This window comes from Cygnus atratus, chromosome Z (genome assembly GCF_013377495.2).
Source record: "Cygnus atratus isolate AKBS03 ecotype Queensland, Australia chromosome Z, CAtr_DNAZoo_HiC_assembly, whole genome shotgun sequence".
Lineage (NCBI taxonomy): Eukaryota > Metazoa > Chordata > Aves > Anseriformes > Anatidae > Cygnus > Cygnus atratus.
This window is the reverse complement of record NC_066396.1, coordinates 37,116,773-37,144,346: the sequence shown is the minus strand read 5'-3', so window position 1 is coordinate 37,144,346 and position 27,574 is coordinate 37,116,773. Positions and strand designations below refer to the sequence as shown.

The 27,574-nt window shown below is 41.7% G+C and overlaps 2 protein-coding genes across 9 annotated transcripts in view; both read left to right on the top strand.

Moving 5' to 3' along the window:
- The first annotated feature begins 3,197 nt into the window (after positions 1-3,197).
- FXN (frataxin) lies at positions 3,198-15,023 on the top strand. Of its 4 annotated transcripts, none has more exons than XM_050716292.1 (6): positions 3,198-3,341; positions 4,435-4,517; positions 5,918-6,038; positions 9,505-9,602; positions 9,999-10,107; positions 12,243-12,260. In XM_050716292.1, exons 1-5 carry the CDS (start codon positions 3,225-3,227, stop codon positions 10,105-10,107), a joined length of 528 nt encoding a protein of 175 aa, XP_050572249.1. In that variant the 5' UTR covers positions 3,198-3,224; the 3' UTR covers positions 12,243-12,260. The 4 variants fall into 4 exon arrangements, with proteins under 4 accessions (XP_050572249.1, XP_035414414.1, XP_035414413.1 ...); XM_035558521.2 differs by lacking the exon at positions 12,243-12,260 and adding an exon at positions 12,921-13,062 and having other exon boundaries at positions 3,199-3,341; XM_035558520.2 differs by lacking the exons at positions 9,999-10,107; positions 12,243-12,260 and adding an exon at positions 10,153-11,361 and having other exon boundaries at positions 3,203-3,341.
- A 3,019-nt stretch (positions 15,024-18,042) lies between these two features.
- The window catches only part of TJP2 (tight junction protein 2), a 65,144-nt gene continuing 55,612 nt past the window's right edge, over positions 18,043-27,574 (top strand). For 2 of the 5 annotated variants that reach the window (XM_050716290.1, XM_035558523.2), the window contains exon 1: positions 18,332-18,710. The gene's annotated coding sequence lies outside the window, so the exon portion shown is untranslated. Of the gene's footprint in view, positions 18,151-18,331; positions 18,732-19,401; positions 19,421-27,574 lie in introns of those variants that run through there. The other 3 variants (XM_050716289.1, XM_035558524.2, XM_050716291.1) reach the window with 3 other exon arrangements.

Here is a 27,574-nt window from a genome sequence, read left to right as displayed (position 1 = left end):
AAGTGATTTTCTTTTCCAAAAATGTAGAGTCTCTGGATTAACCTAGAGCCTATGTCCCATGGCTACACCCTTTCCAGGCTTTAAAATTAGATTGCTTCATCTTAGCAAGATAATTCTGCAGCATTCCTCTTAGAAATGCAAGAGACAAATCTGCATGCCCTACGGGCAAAAAAATTTGTACATCTACGTAAAGTGTCTGCTCAACTATGTACGGTGTATAGTATATTTAAAAGGTGTCTGTGTGCAAAGTAGATATTTCTGATCAGTTTTATTTGTGGAGGAAAAAAAAAAGTTCCTAGTTTAAGTACCAGAAGGCAAATATATGTCACTTTCTCCCCAGTTATCTAGCAGGCTGTAGTGTCCAAATCATTTGTCCTTTGGAAGACTCCAAAGGAGACACAGCTTAAATGTAACCATTCTGACCCAAAACAGAATGTCTGTATTCCTGTACTAAATGATTCAGAACATGAACTACCCTTTGTGTACAGTCTCTTTTAACAGTCATTTATAAATGAAAACGGTAATTAATACTTGCAAAAAGTAATCCTATATAGACTATGGAGCGTACTGGGAAAACCTTCTCCAAAGCACATGGACTTAGAACTCTGTGGTTGCACTGAGGGGGAAGAGAGATTACAGCTATGCAATGTTAATGATCAATAACTTGGAATCCATTTCTTTCTCTAACACATGAAATGGTGTAAAACTTTAAACATCAAAGATTACAAAAGGCTTTTAGGATGTGTATATTTAATGCCTGGGTATTTGATTTCTCTTCTTTTTGCATTGGTAGTACTTTGATAAAAAAATCGAAGATGTTTATCTATGAAGAGGATATGGCAATACATGTCAAGTAAAAATAAAATATGTACAGAAGGCATAGGCATAAATAGTCAGCTTCCTGGGGTATTAAATTGATATATTGGACTATTTATCCAGGTCTAAACAGATGGAACTCACCACGGGGAGCAAAATTTGAAGAATGAGGGCACAAATGTGGTGCAGTGCTATCTGAATGCTCTGGCCCTGTAAACTGCCCAGAAAGAAAAAGCACAGGTTGATGCCTGCTTATTGATACATAGAGAATAACTCCAGATACGTGTATTTGATGTTGTAACTTAATCATATAGTATTCAGAGATTGAGCTCTGCCTTTACCAGTAGCATTGAACAGTCATCCTCAGTTATTAAAAAAAGAGTACTTTGTGTCCTTGCACTAGAATTCAGCAGTTTGAAAACACTAACTCCTATCCCCTGTTTTCCTGTTGCCTTTCCTTACGCTTCAGGTAAGTTCATTTCATATAACTCAATATTACTTGCCCAAACCCAGAACGCTAGACAGTGATAAAGGTCGTATAAAAGAGGTCATACACTCCAGCTATACTACACAGAGGCCATTTGCTGACCCCTTTTTGCCACGGTGCATGCAATAGCTCACAGAAAGACACTGACTCTTTGCAGACTAAAGGCACAAGGCCTGACCCTGCAGCCACTTTGCATTTGGAAATGCTTGGCAGGTGTTTTATGCCAGCCTAAAAAGGTACTGGTAGCAACGTGCTGTGGTATGAACATTAATCTAAGGAACAAGGATCATGACAAGAAACGAATCATTGCAAAAATCACATTCTTCATACCCTTTCAAAGTTGTGGAAACAATCGTCTCTGGTAGTAGTGCACTGTGAAGTTCATTAACGTGAACATTGTTATCAATTTCTTGATAGTTTTGAGAGTGAGATTGCTAATAATGAAGATAATGCTCCATCTACTCTAATTCATTGACTTGTTATTAACTTAGCAACAAGAGATGAGCATTTCCTACTGAGAGTTGCATATGACCTTTGACCATTAAAGAAAAATCACTGAAACTACCTGGAAACTACCAGAAAATGTTTTATAGAAATGGCAAACTATATAGGATGCTGTATAGGAATGGCAAAGTATAAGCAAGCACTATCTTTTACTAAAACAAACAAACATAAGCGTTCTTCCAGCTGCTTTACCCTCTCCCCACCAACGTACGAAAAAGGAACTGTTTGCTTTACTAACGTATTTTTTTGACTGATAAAAGCTATTTCTCCCTGCAAGCCTTATCTCAACATTTAGACCACTATAGCTGCAAAAACACAACTAGTTTCTTCCAGTAGTGATAAGCATGTGGGATCAGTCTTCAAGGAACAAGAGAGCATCTTGTGTCTAGATGACATATAAAAACTTCAGTGGCAGAATGCAACAAGGACGCAGGCCCCCATACAGTCTGAGAGAAGGCATTGGCAACTAAACAGCACTCAGGACACTGCTGGAAAGAGATGGGGTGGCAGAGCTAAGTTACTTGGTTTGGTAAAACCACTTTTAACTACACACATCAAAGTCTCAGTTGAAATTTGCACAACCTACTTGAATTCTCTGGGTTTTTGGCTTAAAGGGAAAAAAAAAAAAAAAACAACTTAAGTTTTGCTGAAAAAGCTGACGGCTTATTTCCTAAAGCATTGCAAGGTGCCAGCTGTTTACTCGAGTTAGAGTTTTAGACATGTGAAAATGCAGCACACAGTAATCAAACAGTAGTACTTGTACATTTTATGTATTTATGATTTTACTTGCAATCTGTTGCATCTCACAGTCCTGTTCTGCGGAAAGATCTGAAGTAAAATTTTTCTGTGTTCTCACAGATTTGTTTATTTTTTAATAAACTTTCACATCAGAGTTAATTTTTCTCTCTCATCTCCCTGGTGAGTCTTTTTTTTTTTTTTTAATGTAAGTAACAATAAAAGACGCCTAGCTGCGACTCCTGGCAGCCTCGCACATCATTAATAATGTAATATAATCGGCAACAAAATAACTAAATAGGAAATTGACCAGCCCTTCTGCTCCTTTCTGAAGCAGACCGACAGCTCTCCTCAGACGTGCTGCCAAACACACGCCGGCTGTGGCAAACAGCGTGCTTCGTTTCCCCTTCACAGGACAACGGGTAACATTTTTTTTCCACGTGTAATTTCAGACTCTTTTGCCGGGCCTGCGGCCCGAGCCGGGGCAGCCCCTGGGGGCGGCCGGGCCCAGCCGCGCTGCTCCCCGCGGCGCCGGCGGAGGGCGGTAGCGGCCTCGCGGCCTCCCGTTGGCCGCCGCCGGGCCGAGCCGGGCCGAGCCGGGCCGAGCCGAGCCGAGCCGGGCCGGGCCGGGCCGGGCCGTGCTGGCTCCTCCCCGGCCGCTTCCTCAGCGAACGGCAGCGGCATGTGGAGGTCGGGGGCGGCCGGCGCCGTGCGGGCGGCTCGGCGGGCGGCGGCGCGGCGGCGGAGCGCAGGCCCCGGGGACGCCCCGCTGGAGGGGGCCGCCGTCCGCGGCCGGGCGGTGAGTGCGAGGCCGGGAGGGAGCCAGGGCACGGAGCGGGGCGGCCTCGGGCCTGCCGCGCACCCGGGGGGCTCCTCCGTCCCGGCGGGTTTGGAGCCCGAGGTGCCCGAGTGTGGCTCATGGGCGGGCACGGGGAGCGGCGGCGCGGCTCGGCTCGGCTCGGCTGCGGCGGCCGAGGTGGGTGTCCTCGTACGGAGGGGTGCCGGGGTGCTGTGCCTCCGGGTGCAGGAAGAGCTTCATCAGCTTCATCAGCCGCTCAGGGCGTTGTGGTGGTTGGCAGAGCCCTGTGTGTGTGCACGTGGAAAGTCAACAGGAGTGCTGTCCTAACCGTTCATCCGAAAATACGCACCTTCGTAGCGCGGGCGGAGAAGCAAAGGGCAGGCATGCCGCCTTTGTTTCTTGGCAGGTAGCACGGGTGTTCCCGCTAGTGTGTTGGACTTGGGGATCAGCGTCACTCATACCCACGTTGATGTGTGCCTTCCTCAGCCTCAGGGGGGCTGCCCATCGCTCTCCTTTGTCTCAGGTTGCCAACACGTTGACCCAGCTTTTCCGTCATTTTGATCTTTATTAATTTCCTTTAAACACGAGAGAAATTACGAATGAATCAGCTTGTTGCAGAGAAGAGATCTGGAATATGACAAGTGGTGAAAGTCAGCTCTTAATTCCATAAGCGAGGAGCGCTCGGGGCTTCTGTTTATTTCAGGTGGATGTGCTCGTGGCTGCTAGCAGGGGGACACAAGGTGCTGACGGTGAAGTGTCCGAGTAGTTGATGCTTGTGGAAATCCTGGCCTAAACCAGTTGTCTGAGCCTCCTCTGTAATTCTGTGTTACAGCGATAGAAAATAGCTATTTTATAATTAATTTTTTTTCTCACTAGCTTGTAACAGAAAACAAGGATATTATGGATTGGCTCTGTCATCCAGGGACTAAAGCTGCATAATTCTTTCCGTATTAGCTCTGTAATACAGAATATAAATATTTTACTTGAGGATGGCAAGGTCTTCCAATCTATTTAATTTGTGTGACCAATATATAACTCATAATCTTCATGTTTTAACTTTTAATTCCCTTTTACTTACACATATTTTCAACAGCAGTTACAATGTGCTTCAGAGCTGAAGAGCAGGACTGTTCAGTTTATGAATATAAGAAATGCAGGAACTCTGAATGACAGAAGGTAAATTTTATTCTGAGAATATTCTGAGATAATATTATTCATATGAAAATATTGCCTTTGCGTTTTAAAACAATTGTAGACATGGTACAGCTATCAAATTAATATAATGTTGATATGGTGGTTCACGGGAAAAGTATAGTTCTAGGGAAAATCATTTTGTGTGAGTTTGGGAAGTTACATAGGGAACAACTCCTGTACCTAAAGGTGGGTGTCTAGCACCATTTCATGTATGTCAGGGAACGTGAAATTCGTGCCTTTCACAGACAGGATGTGACATGGTACCCATGACAGACTTCTCCCTGTACAATGCTGCAGTTGGAGGCCCAGTGAAGTATTGTGCAGATGTCTAGAATGGCGCTTACCATTAAGTACCTGAATTGCATCCTGAATCAGAACATAAGTCCTGCCTAATCCTAAGGCCTTCTGTTCTCCAGAACTGTAGGTATTTCTGTGGTATCCCTGACATAAGTGGTGTGGAGTGTGCTTTGGTAATTGACTAATAAGAAGCGTTTTTAAAGAGTACATTCTACATCAGGTGAAAGATACCAAGTCCCCATAGATCACAGTAACTGCTGTTTTGCCATATCTCTTAGCAAAACAAATGATTTCACCAAATTGTCTGTTAATAGAGATACCAACTACACACTCAGTTAAAAGTTGACACTGCTACAGATAGAAAAACCTAAGTGATTTGATTGCATTTCTAGACTGCTCCCACTAACTTTTTTTTACTTACTTTAAGAGGATAACAGAAGCGGTTTCATAAGTGTTGTAAGCTTTATGTAATGACTACCAGGGTGTTTGGAGACGCTGAAGAAGAAGTTAATTGTAAAAGCATTAGTTCATGTGTACATTTTAAATGATATCTAATTACTGGGCTGCATTGGTAATTCCAGGGGAGAAATCACATGCTTCATGTAGATGTGACATTTGACATTGATGTTTCTAAATCTCTGCTTGTAGCTACATTTGGTTCCTTATAGTCAAATTACTTGTGCTTCTAAACAGGAGAGTCTTATGTCTATCCATAGAGTTTCGAACAGTAACTATGGCTTAGTTCTTGCAGAAAGTCCTTTTATGAAGATGCCTTATTTTGACACCTCACTCTATCTTCCTAATATTCAGAGGTCACTTAAAAAAAAGAAGTACACGGTCTTTAATTGGCGTTCTCTACTACCCAAATTTTAAAATTCCACCTCCATTTATAAGGTGTGTTGTTACCTACCTACATCACCTTAAGAAAAACAACTACTTGTTTAATGTGATTGTTTCGTGGTTTCTGTGTCCTCCAGGGACACAGTCTTGGTATTTTTTATTATATGAAAAATTCTGAAAATGAAAAATTATATGAAAAATTCCATGTTTTCCCTCCTAATTATGTGATTGTATGTTGTTTATAGCTCTTTAGATGAGACCACTTACGAAAAACTGGCTGAAGAAACACTGGACTCCTTAGCAGATTTCTTTGAGGACCTAACAGATAAGCCTTTTACCCCAGAAGATTACGATGTCTCTTTAGGGGTATGTTCTAAAGATTCTGTTAATACTTTTAATTACTGTAGATTTTTTTCTTTGAAAGAGAATTTTAAACTAGTCACCTTAGGGACAGAACTTAAAAAGTATTCCTTTTACAGCTTTACTGCTAAAAATATGTCCTCTTACTGACTATTTTGGTAAGAAGTGACATGCAGTTATTTGATTTGACAATTTAAAATGTTTAGTCTGTAGGGAAAGGCATAATATAGCATAATGACTGAGCCCAAGAGGAGATAGAAACTGATTTCTGATTCGACAGTGTCCTCTACATTTTTCTAAACTTACATTGACTTCTGGAATCAGCAACCTGTTCCCTCAAGGTAAATGCTAGGGCAGGCCTATGTGGCGTAGTATGTGTAAATCATGTTACTGGTAGAGCAGTTTCATTGATGGCCATGAGTACTGAGAGGGAGCATGTGCCTTCAACAGCCATGACAGATTATGTTTTATCTGGCGCTGATGAAGATTGAGCCTGTGGGGGAGAGAAGCAACAGAGGATGTCTCAACAGGTTGTTGCACAACTGAGAAGTGAGCGTGCACAGGGAATAGGCTCCGGTCACATGAGACGCTGGGTATGTGATAGCCTGATAGTTGGAGCCTTTAATAGATGACCCACTCAAACTACTTTACAAAGTGACAGATCAGAAATGGCCATTGTATTTCTTTAAGGAGTTTATTAGTTTTATATAAAATTCCTGAAATGGGTTGTATCTTACAGTCTTATACATGACTTGGAGGAAAGTGCATTTCTCCCTACACCGCTGTCTGCAGCATAGGTCTTTCCATAAAGCTTTTTTTAATTATTATTTTGCGTAACTACTGCTCCCTGTTCATATCTTACCATTTGGAGATTGCTTTCTTCCAGCTCTGTCAGTTAAGGTTTTATGCTCAGGACATTGAACCAGATGGTTTGGGTTGTACAGGGGTTGGGGGAAAACAAACAAAAAAAACCACAACTGTAGTTTTTAGACCTTCTCCTGTGTAACTTTGTGTCATCATAATGTTTATTATTTATTTTTCATAGCTAAGATAAAAAGTAACGTGTTGTTAGTTAGATTCTGTTCTTGCACTTAGCAAATATTATTCCTTGCTTTAATCGAATGTGTAATAACATTATGTCTAATTACTTTTCTGGTGAATAGCAATGAATTGTTTAACCATTACTATTCAGTATATTTCAGCATATTATCGTCTATTAGACTGATTTAAAGAGCTTAAGACAAAAATTAGCAAAAAGATTATCATTAACCTCTTTAGTATTTTTAAACAGTTTGTTATCTGAAGGTTATGAATTGTTTTCTGCCATAATTTTATCTCCAGGCACTGCAGAGTGTTTTGTGCTTGACATTCACTCCCTCTGGGGATCTAAAGAGTTGTTTGTACATCCATCCTAACTTTTACGTGTACCCCTTTGTTGCACAGACTGTATGATGACATACTGCCTTGAAAGTTTCTGTTCAGAGCTAAGGGTTAAATAGTGCCAGGTTTACTGAGGATAATTCCAGACAAACAAGGCTAGTGCTGCAGCAAGCCACAAGGTGGCGAACGCGGTGAAGGTCTTCCTATACCCATGAGTTCTTAATGAACTTCATGTCTTCACAAGTTATATATTCATGTCCAGGAGGAGGAAAAAAAAAAGTCTCTTTTGAGGAATATATATGTTTTACCAGCAGCCCCAAAACATTCATATGATAGTAAAAAACACATGCAGTAGAATTTCTTAAAATATGATCAAAGTATCTTGCATTTAAAGTTCCTAACAGCTCAGGTTGTCTTTTCTAGTATTTCAAAAGTACTGCCACATGTATGGTTAAAAGTTTTAAAAACCCAGCACTAGAAGTTAACCTTTACTTAATTTGCAATGACAGAGCAACAGTATTCTGCCACAGCTGACACATAATGTAAACGATAGTATAAAATTTTGTTAACTCTTTGGAAACCAATTTATTTGCAGTGCTTTTGTAGCATACAGCGTAACATCATGCTGAATACTTATATATGGCACTAAGGAATGCACAGAAGAATACTGACACCTTTATATCTGGATTCAGGGCACAACATGCTCTTACTCTGCTGTCTATCTGCAGATCTAAGACTGATGATATATAGAAAAGATTGAACTGATGACAACCAGAGAAGTAGGCTCTTCTTGCCCTTCTAAACCAATTCCGAGTTAACATAACCAGCAAGGCAACCTTATGGCAGTATTAATCAGGGATGTCTTTATTTATATTTTATTGCTCACAGCTGTAAATCTATAATCTAGCAGTACAAGTAAGAGCGTGGAGACTGGAGTAAAGAAAAGTCAGACCTTGAGAGTATTATTTCATTGCTGGTAAACCTCAAGATATGTCAGAAACTAGTAACATTGAATTACTTTGTAAGAGAAGGGGGCTCTAAGCTGCTGCACCAGCTACAAAGTAAGATTGTAGGCAGTCACAAATGAAAATGTTTTTTCCCACAATTAAGTGTTTTTACATAGGTAATAGCCTTAGTAGTGACAGTAGCTCTAGTAATGTATTCTAAGGTGTGAAAAATATGGATGCACCAAAGAAGCTTTTTTGTGCTATAGCGTGTGATGTGTTTGAGGAACTGTAGATTAAATATGGCTAAGCTATTAACTGACTCATAAAATTATGTTCTGCAGGGATGCCATTTTTAACCAGCATAAATTCAGATCATCTGTAGGTTAACTCGAGTCCCAGTGTTGTTATTCTTTTATGCTCCTTCGGACAGAAACATTTTTGTCAGCTGCTTTTCTGAACACACTTGTGAAAATGTCAGAGAAATATGAATCATGTTGTCACTAAGAAATGTGAGTAAGATAGAGAACAGAAATGCTTACTAGGATAATGGTCTGAAGCTGGCATAACTAAAACAAAACAGACCTGGAGTTTAGAAGTGGGACATTTTTTAGGTATGATTCAGGATCTAGGCACTTCATCAGAATTACTGGAGAAAGGGTTGTGTTTATTCACTTGGAAACTGTTACAGTTACTTTAAGAAAAGTTAGGTAAAAGCAGATGGATCAGGAATTTAGTCTCGACAGATAAATCTTCTTGATTTGGAACCACACCAGTTCATGGGTAGAAAAAGTTGGGTTTGAGTGATGTTTTAGTCACTGCAAAATAAACTACCAGTTTCACAATGACAGGTCAAAGCTCAAGAGTATTATTTAAGTAGTGCTATTGTGAATGGTGCAAACACACTAAATCAAACTAACCAGAAGTTTCAAAGTCTAGGTCAGGCTTGAAGATGTGCAGGTTGTCTGAGGTATTGTCACACATTGTTGATTCATAACAATCATTCTTCCAAGCTGTTACTGTTTGGAAAACAGTTGGGAATGTGATACAGATGTGTAAGTTTCTGTTTACAAATTGCAGATCATGTAACTCTTGTCAAGTAACAGGATACAAACTTAAATTTTTCACTATTTTCTTTGTGATTTAAGAGTGGAGTTTTAACAGTTAAATTAGGTGGAGACATGGGAACATATGTAATCAATAAACAAACACCAAACCGGCAGATTTGGCTGTCCTCACCCACTAGGTAAGTTATGTGTAAGGTATGTAACATCTGAAGACTGAGTAGAAATGTACTTCCCTTTTTTCTTAGCTTTGCATGGATTATGTAATGCCATAAATAGCTCTTTTCTCCAGTATATACCCAAAACGTGATTTAGTCTAAATGTTCACTAAGATTTTGTTACTGAGGTGCGTGGCATGGTGTAGTATACTGATATGCCCAAATCCAGGAAATGCTTAACAGAATTTTCATACTCTGTTCCAGTCCAAAGCCACTATCTACAGGAATATAGGCTACTCAGGAAAAAAAAAATAATAATAAAAAAAAAACCACAGCCATGATTAAAAAGGAAAACAAAAACTTCTGTTGGAAAAAGAAATGATGATGTTATAATCTAAACTACTCTTTGTATTTAAACAGGGTGGCTCCTTCCCCTTCAAGCTTGTGGGATTTCCTGCTTTATATGTTTATGTGCTCACCCACTAGTTGTTTTTGTCAAGCTCCTGCACTTCATGGAAGCCTTGGCTAGGTGTGCCCTCTGCCTTCTCTAATGCTATATTTTGATCCATTGTAGGTTTTCTGGTTGGTTTCACCTGCCGGGACAGCCAGATATGTGGGAAAATATTGAAGCTGATTCCCCCTTCAAAAAAAAATGTGTCCTCTGCCACTGTCCCAAGGAGAGAACTGAGGGAGTCAGTCACTGTTACTGGTGAAGGAACCAGCTAGCTGGAAAATATGAGCACACCCAGTAACTACGCAGGCATACTTCTTGAAGGCTGTTCATAAAGAATGTAGTAATTGCAAAACCGGGAATGGTTTTGCAGTAGTAAAATGTCGTAGTAGGGTTTGCATGGAAAAAAAAAATGAGAGAAGCTCAAGGGAATTTAAGATTTCAAGAGAATCAATTTTAATAGATAAAAAAATTACCTAAAGAAAATTTTAACTTCACTTTAGGGTAATTAAGTACTGATTGGTGCACATTTTATTAGTCATTTTTCTCTACTGTTAACCTCCTCTCCAGTCCCAGAATCCTTTTTTGTTAAAAATAATTTATTTAACAGGTATGTGACTTTTTAAGGCACTGGCCTAGCAAGCGTATCATTCAGACAAATGCGGGCTGTGTGTCACTCATTCATTTCATATATTTTGCAACAAACAATTCCTGAATCTGGATTCTGCTTAAGAGGACTTTCGGGTCCCTGACACAAAGTTTTCAACCATTTATGGAAACCAAAATTCAGAGAGTTCTGTGAGCAAAGATGTACAAGCACCAGAACAGGGAATTTGTGAATGAATATATGTTAAAGCGCTAGTATCTTTGGTTGTTCCATTGGTGAATAAAAATACATGCAAGAAACTTGAAAATTTTCTGATGGTGTTTTTCAGCATCTGTTGTGAAAAAGGATTCAGCAACAAGCATTCCATTTTGTGCTTGCTTAACTGGTAATATAGTAAACAGTAGTGTTTCTTGAAATACAATCACATGTTCACTTATTTCCTAACCTCTGAAAATACATGTTGCAACTCCAGCAAATACTGTACGATCTGGAGGGACGTCCTGCTAAAATGCAATATACTAGGAGGGGGAAGAAGCAAATGTTACTCTTAGTGATCACTTGCAGTTGATATTATAATTGTGAAATTTGTACAGTGAATGGAGAATTTTGAGTCTTTGAGAATGTATCCCAAGGGAGACAAATTCTGAAGATATGAGAAATATTTTTTTTGTATCCTTTTGACCTTCTGTTTGCTATCATGTATCATACATGCAGATGAACTTGAGTTTCCATAGCTTAATTTAGTTGACAAATTAAAAAAAAAAAAAAAAAATGCCTCTGTAACTTGCCAGCAGTGCAACTGCAGTAATTTCTTTTAGCTCCCTTGACTGCAATGAATTTTGAACCTTAATAATACCTTTAGGTGATATTTTGGTTCTTCTGTCTTATTTTTTTTAAATGTATGCAGACTTTCCCTGAGAGAGAAATTAATACTTAGCCTTTGAAGGCATTTATTAGTGCTCACAAGATCATTAAATGATAAATGTAAATGAAAAAATCGCATTTCTACAGAATTTTGAAGAGTCAGAGAACTGTGGAGGTGTTTCATATGTCAACCTTATCACTAATACTTACTAAGTAACATTTAAAAATAGTTCAAATGACCAATTTTTTTTCTTTGCCTTTGTTGATTAAACGGTTTGTCTTAGCCTGGTTTTCATGAATGGCTGCATCCCATTCTGTTGCTCTCTGGCTGTAGGGCAGTATAAACATATACTTGTTCTGCAAAGACAAGTGAGAAATGCATGGTAAAGTGACTGGAGGACGTAATCCCAATTCAGAACAGTTCCCAGTTCACATACAGCAAGTGAGACATCAGTGGAAGTCATTCTGATTTCTGTTTGCATCTGTGACTTCATAGTTTGGTTAGTGGTCTGAAAGTTCGTCATTTAAATATGGTGAATAATTCAGGGTATTTGAGGTTCAGGTTAGTGTTTATGTTTGTAGAGAATCTGCAGATTGTCCTCATGTATGTGTAGTCTGTCTTCTTAGCAGACCTTGTATGCAGTCATCTGAGGTCGAAGGCATTTTGTCCTATCAGTTTAAGTTCAAAGATAAGAGTGATGTTTATCCCTGCTGAACATTCCATTCCTTTCTCTTTTCTTAGCTTCTGTAGCTGATGTTAACAGTAGTGAGCACCTGTCAGTCATTGCTCCTGTTTCAGATGTGGAGAATTAGGTGGATACAAAGGTCTGTAATGCAACCCAGGTGTTCAAGTTATTTCCTGATGTTTAATGTAAGGCTGAAGAATCAAGCCAAAAACTATATGATAGCATAGAGGAAAACAGAATTTTCATGTAAATCTCCCACATGGCAATGTGTGTGCTTTCGGATGGTAAATTCTTTTATTGCATCCAAAAAGAAAGTGAGATTGGTGATATGTGTTCTGCTGTGTGTAGAATATCTGCACGTAACTCTGCTGTATCAGCTAATCAACAGCATTAATTCAGCCTCACACAAATATCCTTTGTAATAATTGTGTGCAAGAAGATTATGGGGGTGAGGGAAGAAGGGGAGTAAGGCAGGAAAGTGGGGAGATGAGTGCCAAAAGCAAGAAGGAAAGGAGCATGTGTCTGCTTGTCAATATTGAAAGATCTTGTCACCTTTCAGATACGTCTGTTAGATGGCTCAGGCAGGTCTGGCCTTTGCTGCTCCGCTTCCCCACACAAATCCTTCTCCACTCTCTTTCCTTGTCCTGGGCACTTTCTGGGTTACATTATAAGTACATGCTTCCACCAGCTCCCGGTGAATAATCTGTACTTACAGCATGTGTTTTGCTTTCTAGTGGGCCCAAGCGCTATGACTGGACTGGACGGAATTGGGTCTATTCTCATGATAGAGTATCCCTTCATGAACTACTATCAAAAGAGTTTTCAACAGCATTAAAAACTAAATTGGATTTGTCCTGCTTAATATATTCTGGAAAAGAAGATACTTGATGATATTCTACCTCATGGAACTTTAAAGACTTTAAGCACAAGCCCTTCCTTGTTTTCTGAGTACCTGAGCTTACTGTTTTTCTTGACATCACCATGTTGTGCAGCAATATGAAAATAATACATTTTTCTCAAGTGCTCAGCATTTGGGTTTCTGTGTCAGTGCTTGAATCTATGCCCATGGTTGAACACATGGTTGAGGTCTCCCTTCCTGTCACTGCATTTCTTACTTTCTTACCGCAGAAGCTGTGGATTCTTACTGTCTGTAGTTTTGCTTGGACTGGCCTGCCTGGTGAGTTCTGACAAGCGCACAAGTGTCAAACTTTTTTGTTGAGACATTAGCCCAAAACCAAGAAATGCCTCTGAATTACAATGATGTAAGCTGTGGTACTTTGATGCGTTGAAGTAAAAGTTGCTGCTATTGATGAGATTTTAATGTTACTGCAGGTAAATAAGGCATAGGAGTCAAATTGAACGTGTCATAAAGGAAATGACTGTGGCAGATGGAAACTTTTCATTTTGTGTGATGGATGTAATTTTTTTCTCAGTATTGCAGAACTTGCTCTTTTCTCCAAATTCTCGTTTTTTTTATGTTGGGATATTTTTCTGAGCTAAACTTAAAACTATCAACAGGTCTGTATGGTTGTAAGCATCATATGAACTCAAAAAGGCTAGTGTGTAATGTTTAAGCTGTGCAGCAGTCTTTCTGCAAATACTTTATTCTCTTACTGTGAATTTCTCTTCCTGTTTTTACTCTCCACAGAGTAAAAAGATGTAATTTATTGCCTGTTTTTTAGTTAAGGTAAATGGAGATCCTTGCACGATAGCAAAAATTGCACCACTGCATTTCTTAGGTGAGTGGGCTTGGATTATCTTTTTTAACCATTATATGAGACTTCCCTTAATACCATGTTCATGCAGAAACATTTCCCTTTGGGTTTTCAGATAGGTTTTTAAAAAAAGAAAGAGATAATGAAATAAATTATTATGCTCCAGATCTTACACCAAAAAGTTTTAAAAATGTTGAACCACAAGAACACTAACACTTGCACTGTTGTATTGAGTATCAGTACTATTGCCACTGATTATTCTTGAATTGCCTATGAAATGGGAGCACAAAGTTGTTGTCTGATTCTTGAGATAACTTATACCATATTGTTAACATATTTTTATCATTGGGTGAAAAGATGTTCACTGCAAATTACTTTTCTTCGTGGTTCCTCTGACACTTCTGATTAGTTTGTCATGATTCTCTGGCTAACTGGAATTATTACAGGTGCGATTAATTCCGCTACAGAAGAACAATAGCTAGATAGCATCATTGTCCAGTACTTACATTTAAAATATATGTTGTTACTAGCTATTTCCCACTGTTAATTATAGAACACCATTTCCTTGGAACCAGATCATGATTAAGTGCGCAAACTGTGATCATGTTAATTGTGCAAACTGTTACATGTTTTTCAATCAAAATTTTACATGGTCACTATTATCTGAAATATATACTCTACTGGATGAAGTAAATAAAATGACTAGCAAGTAGTGTAAGAATAAAAGAGGCTTTTTTTTTTCCCTCAAATGAAAGCTAAAAACAGAACATCTTTTTGCTGTTTTGAATTTAGAACGGTAAAAATAATTTACAGCACATGGAAAACAATAGTATTCCAATCAGTCTCCTAGTAACTAAGAAGGTTACTTAGATACATCTGGATAGATGTTAATTATCTGATATTAGAATCAAGGATACTTCCTCTTGCTTCTTTCTTTGCATGATCATATATAACTTGTGTAATTATTTTTTCCTATTGACTATTCCAAAAACTATTTCAAGTAATTTGCATGCAATTGATTCATTAACATGCATCTGATTCATATTTTGGGGTTCATTCTCTGTGCCTTTTCATCTGGTACAGTTGTTCACACCAAAATAAAATTGCATGTAGAGTTCTGAATTCATTGTGTAAAGTTTGATTTCCCACTATGACGATAAAGACCGCGGTCGGGCATATTGTGCTGCTGGATTATTTGTGTTTCTTAAAGCGCTTACTGCAAAGATTCTATTCAGAATTTGGCCAACCAGGGTGGCTTTTTTAAGAGCACTCCAACCTTCATGTTTGAAGTGCCTTCCCTTTCATCCACAATGCTACTTCTATTTATGCAAACAATTTCCTGGTTTTAGCTAGCTGAGTAACGGTTGGATTTATTCCAACTGGGGAAGATGAATAGCATCAGCTTGTTAGAATGAGGGTTTTTTTTATCCCCATATACAAAATGAATCGTAAGACATAATTCATTTGTGCTCTAATACTTGCATGAAATTTTAAGTAAGGATGAGGACTCCGTCAGTCACCATGCTTGTGCAGTGGAGGCACTGGAGGAGTTCAGATCTTGGTGTCAGACTGCATATTGCCCCAAGACAAATAGGGCTTCTGTACTATTTTTTACTTCTGTAACTTACTTGTATTAGCAGATTGCTCCACAGTTACAAACCTGACAGACATCATGTCAATTGCTTCCTGCTTCACTCCTCTCGAAATAGCTGAAGGAAAATCCTCTGATACTCACTATGAACGGTTAATATCAGTGAGAATTGGTGTATTACTGGTGGCTTTTTCCCCACAAGACAGTTGCTCTGTCTTCAGTGAAGGAAAGCACAGAGTGCTTTTGAAAGATGAATATTGACATCTAAAACCATACTCAATACTCAGAGAAAGTGAGCCGTGTTGTTCTTTTTTAAGGTACATCTGAATTTTTACCAATAGCTAATTGCCCTTTCTGCAGTCGGTGATCGTGTTTGTCTGCTGCTGTCCTACAGCTCCAAAGTCCCAGCATTTCTAACCTTGCTAAAATTGTTTCCTGTGTGCCAAGGAGTTCTTTGGAAATCTTGATAGATACATGTAGTTCAGCTAAGCTTACAGCAACTGCTCCCCATCTGTGGTGGTCATGAAATGCTACATGTGTTCAGCAGGAGTTACATGCCTAAGTGCTTGTCTGGTGTTTTTTGGTTCATTTTCCTTCCTGCTTGTGGTAATTCTTAAGCAATGGTATCCCTTCCTTGCAAGGTTGTTTCATATGACAAAATCAGCCTGTCTTGTTTCCTTAAAATTCCCTAAGTCCTTTAGCAGCTTCAGTAAATGGGATTTATTGGCTGGTCTCGAAGAGCTGATAGCTGAGTAAGGGTAGGGGAATTGCAGGGAGTGTTTGATTACTTTTGGCTTCTGGTTAATGGTTGAACTCTGTGATTGTGGTAACCAGTTCTGGAATGTGTGGGAGTCTTGCAGGCATGAGTCCTTGGAAGGCAGAAGCTTGCCAAAATACCTGGAAGAACATTCAAAATAAAAAAGGAAGCATGGGAGGAGCAGAAGAAAAGGCTATCAGGAAGAGATTAACTGTGCACATTGGCTGAAGTTGGTGGCAGGGCAGCGAAGAGACCAGAGGCAAGCGTCATCATGTTGTGGCACCTTAGGGGATGATATTTTAATTTCACACTGCACACCACTGCTTACAAGTGTAACCAATCAAGCAGATGTTCCAGTCCATGTTGCTATTGAGGCTTTTTATTTAACTCCTGTTTAAAGATAAGAAAAAGTTGTCCAGAGTTATGTTCCTCTCTATCCCAAATTGCCTTTTATGTAAACTGTACTCTTGGCCATCGTAAAACAAAGGCAAGATTCATGACCTCTACCAAAGGAGACAGGCATTGGAGACTGTTTTCCTGGGGGAAGAATAAACAGAGCTGTGAACAAACACAGTTTTTCAAACAGTTATTAATTACAAACCTTTTTTGGAGTTCAGTGTAAGGAACGACAGACACAGTTTAGATGAGGAAACAATACATGTTTAAAACAGGCCATATAGCTGCCCTCTCCAATTTGCTGAATTTTTAAAAATTGTGCCATGGTAGTTATCCTACGTGATCAGTATTACAATGAGTACTTTTGTAAACGCTGTTAGTTTCCAGATGTATATTCTTGTGCAAGCCGCCGGTGTTCTCTACTGTCCTGCTAAAAAAAAAAAAAAAAAAAAAAAAAAGGAATACATTAAGTATGATATTATTACTCCTCTTCAGAACATTTCAGAGCCATTAACTAAGTATCATAAAGCCACTGTTAGAAAAGTGTCTTCAGAAAAGGAAAACATTTATAGAACTAACAAATGAAGTTTTTTAAACATTCATTATGGAAGTAGACACCGAGCACAGCGTAAACCAAATAGTCTGACACATACCTGGATATCAGACTAAGTTTCCACTCCTTAAGCCTCGATTCGGGTTGCTTGAACACAATGTTGTAGTACTTACTGATCCCGGATCCTCTCCATAGCTGACAGAAAACATCAAGTTACTGAAGTCTCTTTTTCTATTTTTTTTTTTGTTTAGGGCGTTTAGACTGGAACAGTCAAAGACTACAGCATGCACATGCATGTTAATTATTAACTGTAGCTACAAGCAGGACTTTTCAAAATAACATTTGAACACAGTCTGGTATTTGCTATCAATAAACCGGGCTCTTTCTGCTCGCTGGGCCTGCTTCCAAAGTCCAGCGCCTTCACGAAGAGCGCTGTTTGCCTTCTTTATCTTGGTTTCTGTATGAGGCATGCTGCACAAACATGCTGTTCACCTGCTTAACGAGGAAGAAACTAGGTCGGAACTAAGAATGCTTTGGGAATCTGGAATATTTAGCAACTAGAAAAACCATCTGCCCTTTCTCAAGGGCAGCTAACGCGAAGCCAGAGGAGCGCCGAGCAGGTTTTATTCCTCAGATCTGACACTGAGGGAGAGCATGGCTTAACCTTAGAGAAGCTGGCGTGGGGTTCAACCGCGGAAGAGGGCAGATAAGGAATTCTTTGTGACATTTCGTGCTGCACAACGGAGAAGAAACACGACTCCGAAGAATCCAGTTAGGGCTGTTCAGTCTTGCCTTCCTCGTTCCCGCCGCAGGACACCAGCGATCGCAGAAAGCCGATACCGGCGGCACTGCAGCCCTCAGCGCAGCTCGGACCGGGGCGGTTTGGGAGCAGGACTCGCAGGGTGACGAGTGCCGCCGGGGGACCTCTGCCGAGGCTCTCCTGGGACAAAAGGCAAGGAGCACGCTCAGAGCCACGCGTGGCGGCGCGGCCGCGCCGCCTCCTCGCACAGCTCCCTCAGAGGCCACCAAGCCGGGGAAGTTCGCGGGGCCGGGGGGGGCGCGGCGAGAGGCCGGGGGCGAGGCGGCCGGGGCGGCCCCGCCGCCGTGAGTGACTCAGCGGCGCGGAGCCGGGTTGGGGCCGGTATTTCCTGTTCGCCGCCGCGGGGCCGGCAGGGCGGCAGCGGCACCGCAGCCCCGCCAGGCGCGGGGCGGGGAGCGAAGGGGAGGCGGTGGCCGCAGGTGGGGCCGCGCTTCGCACCCCCCACCCCTTAACACCGGCACGGCTCAGCCTGACCCAGCCCGGTCCCTCCGCCCCACCTGGGGGCGAGGCCGGCACCTGCGGCGGGGTGGGAGCCCGGGAGCCCGCCCCGCGCCCCGGCAGGAAATCGCCCGGCGGGGCGGGAGCGGAGCCGGAGCCGCGCTCCTCGGCGGGCAGGGCACCGGGACGGGACGAGAGGCGGCGTGAGGCGAGGCCGCCCTCTGCCGCTGCACCGGGGCGACCTCCGCGAGCAGGCGAGTAGCCCCGGCGGGCAGGTGCGTCCTGCCGAGCCGAGCCGAGCCGGTCGGGGGAGGTCTGAGGGCGAGGAGCTGCGGGACAAAGGGGCCAGCCCGGGGCTGCCGCGGTACCGGCACCGTTCCCGGTGCCCGCGTCGGGGCGGGTCACCGCCAGCTCGCCCCCGCCTCAGCCCTGCCTCCCCGGGTGTGTTGCTCGGCAGGGAGACAGCTGCGGGCTGCCCGGGCGCGCAGGAGTTTCGGGCCGGGTATCGGAAAACTTTCTCGCTCCCCCCCCCCCCCCCGTGTCGCTTCCCGACTGCAGCTCGCTGCGGGCGCCTGAGTATCGCTGCTGGGAGCGCTGTGCCGGCTGGCGCCGGGTCCGGGTGTGTGAGCGCCCCGCAGCTGTGCTCCAGCAGAGGCCACCCAAGGTCTGCTTGGGTTTGAACTTGGGGTGTGATTACCAGGGTGGGATCGGGGCAAATTGAAGTGACTTAGTCTCTCTTTTATGCAGCAAAATCTGTTTTTTTGTTTTGTTTTGTTTTTTTCGAGGCAGTTGTTCAGGGCTGTGATTCAGCTGTGATTCAGAGGGGGAGGGGAAGAAAAAGCAACAACCACGTATGCAGTGACCGATAAAACTGCTTCTTTTTTTTTCCTGAAGTGTTGGTAGTCCAAGGCTTCGTGTGCGAGCTGTTCCAGGCAACACCGCCTGTCAGGATCCATGGGATCAGGTATTAGGAAGCACAGGAAGCTCGTGTGTGCATATTCATATCAGCCGATAGGACATCAGGGCGATTGAGAACAGTTTGAGCTGCTGCGCGTGGTGCAAGCACGTGTGCCATTTAGAGACAGTCAGTAAGATTGTACTTAGTGTAAACTAGTGCTTAGGAGGGCTTTCATCAGTCTTCTGAGGAAGCTTTCTGCATGTATTTGACTTTTAGGTAAGTTTACGGTTATAATTGCTTACAGGCTGTTGTGTGCAAACACCTTGTTATGCCCTGTGCCTAGTGTTCAAGTAGCGGCAGGGACTCCTCTTCCCTTCTTCAGAGGTGGTGACAGGGCATTGGAGAAGCTGCATCCAACTTCGGTTGCATTCTGCATTGCCCCAAATTACAGTGCCAACAACTGCTGCTGCACTCAGTGCCCCTGCGCAGGGCTTTTGTGAGACTAAAGACAAGTATTTGGAAGTATGCGGTGGCGTTAGAGTGATCCTGATTCTTTTCATGAACTATAATCTCAGTAGAGCTCTTCAGAATGAAGCATCAAAGTAATTAAGTTTCTGATATGTTTTGATTGCTTAGCACACCCCCCCCCCCCCTTTCCTGGTTCAGTGTCTTGTAAGGACAACCAGGAAATCTTTTGTAGTAGTTAAAATAACATACAGGCTCACAAGCTGAGATGTACCTTTACAAAATCTAGATGCATAAAAGTATCTGAAAGTTCCTGAATTTTAGTAATCGTCAAGTGGGGAGTGACAAAATATTCCAGAACTACTTCAAACAAGCGTTCAGCTTGGTACAAATTTTGGCAATAGTAAGCATCTGTGTGTGCACGTGTATGTTGAGTTACCAACATTGTCTGTCTCCAAAACTTCCTTGTACAGCAAAGGAAACTCTTGTTACAAGACTGTTCTCATTTAATTGCTGAAATAACAGCATTTACAGTCTCAAGGACAGTCTAGCTTTTATCAGGCTTTGGCTGTGTTGATTTCATGCTTTTGTAGCAATCCTGGAACTAGTTGTTCCAATAAAGGGGAAAAGAAAGCACTGACATGGTATAGGAGGTACAGCTTGATGAAGTTAGAAACTTTCCGGTCTGGCTTATTTTCAAGCAGGTGTGAAAACACTCATTCCTGGGGGGAAAAAAAAATAATGTATTAAATCTGATAGTTGATCTTGGATAAGATCAGCAGCTTAAGGCCTGTGAGTCATAATCCTGCGTTGCAGTGAATTTCTGTGAATGGCTTCTTGAAAATGAGACAATCGATTTGTAAAACACACATTTACGACAGTGAGACTATCGGGCATAATTTTTAAGTCTGTCTTCTACTGTGGATCTTGCCGTAGTGGAGGATGCCTGGAAGTGGGGAGTTTCCCATAAAGACGGCAGCACCCGAGTGGGTGTTGCTGGTTTTGCATGGCCATGCTGACACAGTGCACCGGTGCATGTCGTCATTCACAGTTAAAGGTTTGGTTTCAGTCCCATGAGCACGTACTCTGAATTGTTTGTCAGTCCTCAGGGAAGTACTGAAGTTTATCGTTTCTGCCCAGGTTTCTCTCCCTGATGCTTTTGCCATAACAGAACTGTTCAACCACTGTCTGCTTTTTCAACTATCTGAACCTACCCTCTTCCTCAGAAAGAGCAGCGTTGTATTAGGCTCTTGTGCCAGTTCCCTTCTCAAGTATGTCTGCTCCTTGTCTGCAGATTCTCCATAGCTGCTTCTCCTTCTCTAATGGCTGGTATATTTCACCAGTACTGAGGATGTCCTTACAGCTAGGTCACACTTCAGAAGTAAATCCTTTTTCTTTTTCTTTTTTTTTTTTTTTTTTTTGGGGGGGGGGGGGGCGGGGCGTGTGAATACGTAAGTTGTGATTTATAACTTGCTTAAGACCACTACAGATCACTTTACAACTTAAACTATTAATGTTTGGGTTGTTTTTTAGTGTGTATTTGCTTGTTTTGAATTAGATAATTGCTTTTTGAAAGTGCATGATGTTAGGTAATATTTTGTATTTCTGTTTCAAATGAGAATGTGGAGTGTGGCTTCTCCTTTCTGTCCAGCATTACATGACTCTTGCAGCTGTGAGCGTACTTGAAATGTTTATGATCTTAAAAATCACAGAGCTGTGGAAGCTCTGGCCTGATATCTTGTATGGCATCTACCCTGCTGTATATTCATGAGCTGCATGCTTTGTTTTAGGGAAACATGAGCTACCCAAGGCTTCCTGAAATTAGGTCAGGTTGTCATTGTGTATCTGAGTGTTGGAACCTCAGAGATAACCACAGTTCCTAATCTGGAGCCGTGGAAAGAATGAAACTCATTAGTGCTGTATTTTCACATGTATAACATCATAAGACAAAAATGCTGTGTGATGCGATATTAAGTGTCAGTAAGAGGTATGTGAGGAAAAATATAAAGTAAGCCTGTCTGAGAATCCCTTTCTGTTCAGATTTTTTTTTCCTAGAGCCTGCTCTCTTTCCATACTGTTGCCTGCATCTCTTTTGGACTAGCAATCCAGAACTGCTTTTGAGAAATTTCATTTTATTTCTTCAAGGCGTGCACGTTATCTCAGGCGTGGTCTATACACACATGAAATTTCAGATTTCAGATCTCTGTTTGGCTATGTTTCCACTAAGCCAGGCATGAGATCAGATATTTTGGACCACTTTGTATTTTTCCTAAGACAGGCTCAGTAATACTTCTCCCAGAATCTTTTTGCTGTCATGCCGAACTAATTCTTTAACATCAGCCCCCCTTGTATTGATAAACTGAGCCTGAGCTCAGCAGTGCTTTGGCTTCATGTAAACCAAGGTTTCATGTGTTTGTTCAACCTATTTGCTGTTTGCTTTGCCCTGCTAGTACTTTTTTTTTTTTGTGAGAGATCATTAGAGAAAACTGATAAATCTCTCCCGTACGTCACTGACAGCACGGCTGTCTATAGTCCAGCGTGCTCTCTCAGTTCTAACATCTGATTCATCATCTAGCTCTGCTTAATAGCTGGCAGATTTGACTGCTGGTGTCTCTAGCCTCCTTAGCACAACTTTGTATAAGCTGATTCTGAGAATCTCCAGGAACATATGGGCTGTTCGGGCAAGGGATGCTCTCCAGGGAGGGGCCAAAAGCAGTTGCAGCCACTGAAGCTGTGTGAAAGAAGCTTCCAAGTCCTCCTCTTCTCTTTCCATGAAACTGTTTCCCCTATGACCCCCTTCCCAAAAAGAAATACAAAATCTGAACCTTGATGTTCCTTTGCCTCAAGGTTGTTTCCACAGATCAGGCTTTACATAGGCATTGACTTGTTTCCCTTGCTGTTTCTTAGCTGTGTAGCCCAAACAAAACACTTGCTCTGGAAGTTTATTGTCTGTTGTTGTTATTCTTGTCACCCAATAAGCGCGTAGGAGAAGACCTTTGGTTTTTTGCTCTCTTCATGACAGAATTCTTCGGTCTGTAGGTGTTGGAGAGATGTTTTGTTGAGGGATGAGGAAAAAAAGAATTTTCTTTCTTTCCAAAGTAATTTTTGGCTTCAGTGGACAACTGTTGTCTCCTTTGGGGTTGGGTCTGAAGTGACTGAAGATATGATCATGCTTCTGTCATCAGTTTTACAAGAAATATGCACTACATCTAATTAAGAGAGCATGACTCGTTTTCATCCATTGTGGATTAGAGTAAAAGGATGCCTTCACTTTGATGTCTTAAGTGTTTCTTCAATGCAGAAAAGAGCTTTCATCTTTCTTTCCCCTTTCCCTGAAATATGTCTTAGTTTCCAAACCATGCACTGCAAAAATTTTAGACTCAGTTCTAACATGAATGAAAATACATTGAACAATACAATGAAAATACTCCGAACTGCTTTTGCAGAAGTCCTCTGTAGAAGTTCACCAGGGTAGAAATCACTGCCCCAGCACATTTATTTTTTCTGCTGCAGCTAAGGAAGCACGGAAGAGAGTAAAGAAGGAGGATAGAAAAGAGTAGGGGACTTTGAAACAGGTATAGGAAAAGCTTAAAGTTTGCATGCGTCCTTGTTTCCTATAGCAGCAAAGCTTGGTAAGACAGTGACGGGTTCCAAGCCTTGATATAGTGCAACAGTGCACTGTGGCACTAAATGTCACTGTATCAATTTGATGGAAGTGCATGTTACTGGACTTTCTTTATGTTGTAAACTGATTAGTAAGTAATTAATGTGGAATCTATGGGGAGAAGGTTGGCAGAGTGCAAATACATTGAGTAAGCAAATAATCTTTTTAGCTGAACTCTGAGGTGGTTTGCTGTTATCTGTGTGGATATAGCTGAGGACCATGAGTTCTTGAAGTTGACACATACTTTTCTTTAACAGCTTAATTCTTAGATTAAGTTTGTACACTTGTATGTTCCCAGTTAGGAAGAATGTGCTATGTTCTTTCAATAAAACTTGATGTTTTTTCCTGAAAAAAAATACTAAACCAGAAGAAGGGGAGTGGATGATAACTCCTCAACAGGAAACAATGGATGAAGGTATATTTTAAAGCTTTTGTTTGCTCTGCAAAAGTAGTCCTTCAATAACAATGGGTGTACTAGTAGCTTTGAATTTCTATTTTCAAACAAAGTTGAAGGAAGTTGATAAGCGGTGAGTCAGTCTTTACTCCCTCTAGATATCTGAAGATTTCATGATACTTTACTTGGAAGAAGCTTGTGGAAGAAGCTTGGAAGAAGCTTGTGCTCCTTGTAGGAGTATGGTTGTGAGCTTTGCACAAGGCTAACCGTGTGGCACCTGTTCTAGTCAGATTTAGTTCCCCAGGGAGTCAAAGAATGGTCCAACGGTGCACTGAATGGTTTCTTAACTTTGCTTATGGCTCTGGCTTTAAAAAAAAACACTTTCAGGAAGTTTTTATAAGGGAAATCTGTTCCTTAGGTCTATAAGGGGAAAAATCTAGGGTCAAAAAAGTGCTGAGGAGGACAGAAAGAAGAAGAAACAGCACTTCAGAGGAGAAATTGCTGTAATACTGATGTTGATGACAAAACTGACTTTGAAGGAAGGTTGGGTTTTATCAAACTGTTTTTGTGTTCTAGTAAAAATTTTCTTGAAAGGTTCTTAAAAAGGTTCTTGAAAAGATGTAATTGCTGCCTCCTTCTTGTCTTTTCCTTTCCTAGTCAATACTGCTTTCACAATAGATCTGACAAAACTATCAAAAGCCAGGATGCATGCAAGCTTAATGATATTAACTGTCCTTAGAGACTTCCAGTAGTACTTCACTTTAAGCTTCTTAATACTTTCTATACAGACGTTTGAAGTTGTAGTTAAGTGCTTTTTTGGGACCTGCAAAAGTTAATTGTTTTCTTAATTTCATTTCTGTGTGCTTAATATGTTAATTATCTTTCTTAATACATCACAAATTTTCAGACTCCATATTTCTTACAAGTCAGCATGCAAGTAGGTAGGTGGAAACTGAATGCTTCCTTTCGTCATTTGTAGTTGTACTCCCTGAATCTAAAAAAGGCTTAGTTTTGTTTTGCTCTTCTAAGATCAGTCCCACAGATAGCCTATTAGTATTCATTTGAGATCACGGAATTATAGAATGGCTTGGGTTGGAAGGGACCTTCAAGATTGTCTAACTCCAACACCCCAGCCATAGATGGGGATGCCACCCACTAAATCAGGCTGGCCAGGGCCCCATCCAGCCTGGCCTTGAACACCTCCAGGGATGGGGCATCCACAGCTTCTCTGGGTGTCGGCCTGTTATCGAAGATAGCTAGTGACAGGACTAGAGGGATTGGGCTCCAGTTGGGCCAGGGGAGGTTTAGGTTGGAAATTAGGAGGAATTTCTTCCCAAAAGGAGTAGTTAGGCATTGGAACAAGTTGCCTAGGGACATGGTGGTGTCACCACCATCCCTGGGGGCGTTTAAGGAGAGGTTGGGCATGGTGCTTAGGGACATGGCTTGGTGGATGATATTGGTGGTAGGGGGTTGGTTGGACCGGATGATCTTGAAGGTCTTTTCCAACCCTAATGATTCTGATTCTTTGGGCAACCTGTGCCAGTGCCTCATTATCCTTACAGTGAAGATTTTCCTTCTCTAATCTAAATCTATCCTCTTTTAGTTTAAGACCATTTCCCTTTGTCCTATCATTATTATCTGAGTGAAGAGTCCCTCTACATCCTTTTGTGTAAGACCCCTTTAAGTATTGAAAGGCTTCAGTGAGGTCTTCCTAGAGCCAGGCTGAACGCGGCTCCCTTCTCCAGGCTGAACATCCCCAGCCCTCTCAACCTTTCTTCATCGGAGAGGTGCTCCAGCCCTCTGAGCATCTTTATGGCCCTCCTCTGGACCCACTCTAACAGCCCCACGTCCTTCTGGTGCTGGGGGCCCCAGACCTGGATGCAGCACTCCAGGTGGGGCCTCACAAGGGCAGAGCAAAGGGACACAATCACCTCCCTCCACCTGCTGCCCACCCCTCTGCTGATGCAGCCCAGGACTTATGGGCTGCAAGCACACACTGCTGGCTCATGTCGAGCTTTTTGTCCACCAGAACCCCCAAGTCCTTCTGTGCACGGCTGCTCTCAGTGAGTTCTCCCAGTCTGTGCTCATGGTGGGGACTGCCCCGACCCAGGTGCAGCACCTTGCACTTGGACTTGTCCAACATCATGAGGTTCACATGGGCCCACTTCTCCAGCCTGCCCAGGTCCCTTTGGATGGCTTCCCTTCCTTCTGTTGTGTCGACTGCACCACTCAGTTTGGTGTCAGCTGCAAACTTGCTGTGGGTGCACTCAGTCATTTATGTCACTGATAAAGATATTAAACAGCTCTGTTGCCAAGACAGACCCTTGAAGGAATAAGAGATTAGAGAATAACTTAGGCAGTGTACAGAGGGAGTTGTTGTAGCTGAAGGCTTTAGAAGAAGTACTTCCTGTCCCATCTGTTCTTGTAACATTTCTGTATAACACTTATGCACCTTTGTAGTAATATAGTTAATACATTAAAATTATATACAAAACATTCATATTTACTCTCTTAGTGTCTGAATAGCATCAAAATAGTTCCTGAGCTGGTCTTCTTGCAACCCACAAAGTCTCCTTAATACTGTCGTTTGGCGGTGCTGCAGCACTTCCAAAACATCGCTATTATTGCAACTTGTATATCCACATCCGCCTTTGTAGTTAGTACCTGAGGCTACCTACCTCATGGCTAAAACAGTTTTGACATAGAAAGTGGCGACAGGCATTGTGTGAGACGCATCTGAATGACTAGTAGGTATTGTAATGGAGTCTTTAGCTTTCTTAACTCTGCAACAAGTAAAGAAAGGGAAGGTTTATCCATGTCTTTTCTGACTGGATATCACTTCTATTGCGTTCTGGTGGCGAGGAGAAAGTTTGAAGAAAAATCTGTTTTTGTCTTCCAGTGTCTAAAAAATGTCCCAAGTTTTCTGTGCAGATCTCTCTCATTCCCTGGATTGATTTGACAGAGAAGTTACCTAGGGCTCCATTAGTACTTGGAAGATTATAGGCAGCAGAGATTTAGCAAAGGATTAGTCAATTGAAGAGTGTGCATTATCCGGCCAGGCTTAGAACCGTGATTGTCTCTTCAATCATTTTCATTAGTGTCTTATTCAAAGATCGAATTATGTAACAATGACGTTTCAGGGGAATCTGGTGGGAGTTTTTCTTTGGTTTTTCTCTCCTGTTAACTCTCCAAGCCTGGGAGAGGGGGGAAAAAGCATTATTTATGTGCTTGAAACTTGCAGCATGTTTTGAAAAACAGCAGTTCAAATAAGTGAAGAGGCATGACTTCAGTTGCAGAAACTGCATTTGGATGATAACTTAGCGTGGTGAAACTCCTGAGAGAGGCAGGATGCGGTACAAGAAATATATAACTATTTTAGAAGCAGCAATAGGAATTACTCCCCTTAACAAGAGGGAGCTGCTTCCTGAGGGTAGACATGCAAACCTGTGGCAACATCCAGGGTAAGTGTTAAAATACTATCAGGGAATAATAATGGGAAAATCTGTGCTTGCCTTGCCGTTCTGAAAACTTTTCATCAGAAAAGAGGTGTATCGTTCATTGAACAGGTAATCTTTTTTTGTAGCTTCTAAGCAATCTGTTTTCTGCAGTTGTAGTTAAACTTTGTGGTTTTGCTTGAGATTTCTGTGTACCTTTTGTCCTTGGCTGGCAGAATAATCAGAAGATGTTATTCCTAAAT

What these genes read in the sequence shown, in the direction of transcription:
- FXN (XM_035558519.2), top strand. Translation starts at nt 3,225, where the DNA reads ATGTGGAGGTCGGGGGCGGCCGGCGCCGTGCGGGCGGCTCGGCGGGCG. An exon ending in CCGCCGTCCGCGGCCGGGCG is followed by an intron (nt 3,342 to 4,434) that starts GTGAGTGCGAGG and finishes TATTTTCAACAG; the next exon opens with CAGTTACAATGTGCTTCAGA. An exon ending in TGGCTGTCCTCACCCACTAG is followed by an intron (nt 9,603 to 12,920) that starts GTAAGTTATGTG and finishes TTTGCTTTCTAG; the next exon opens with TGGGCCCAAGCGCTATGACT.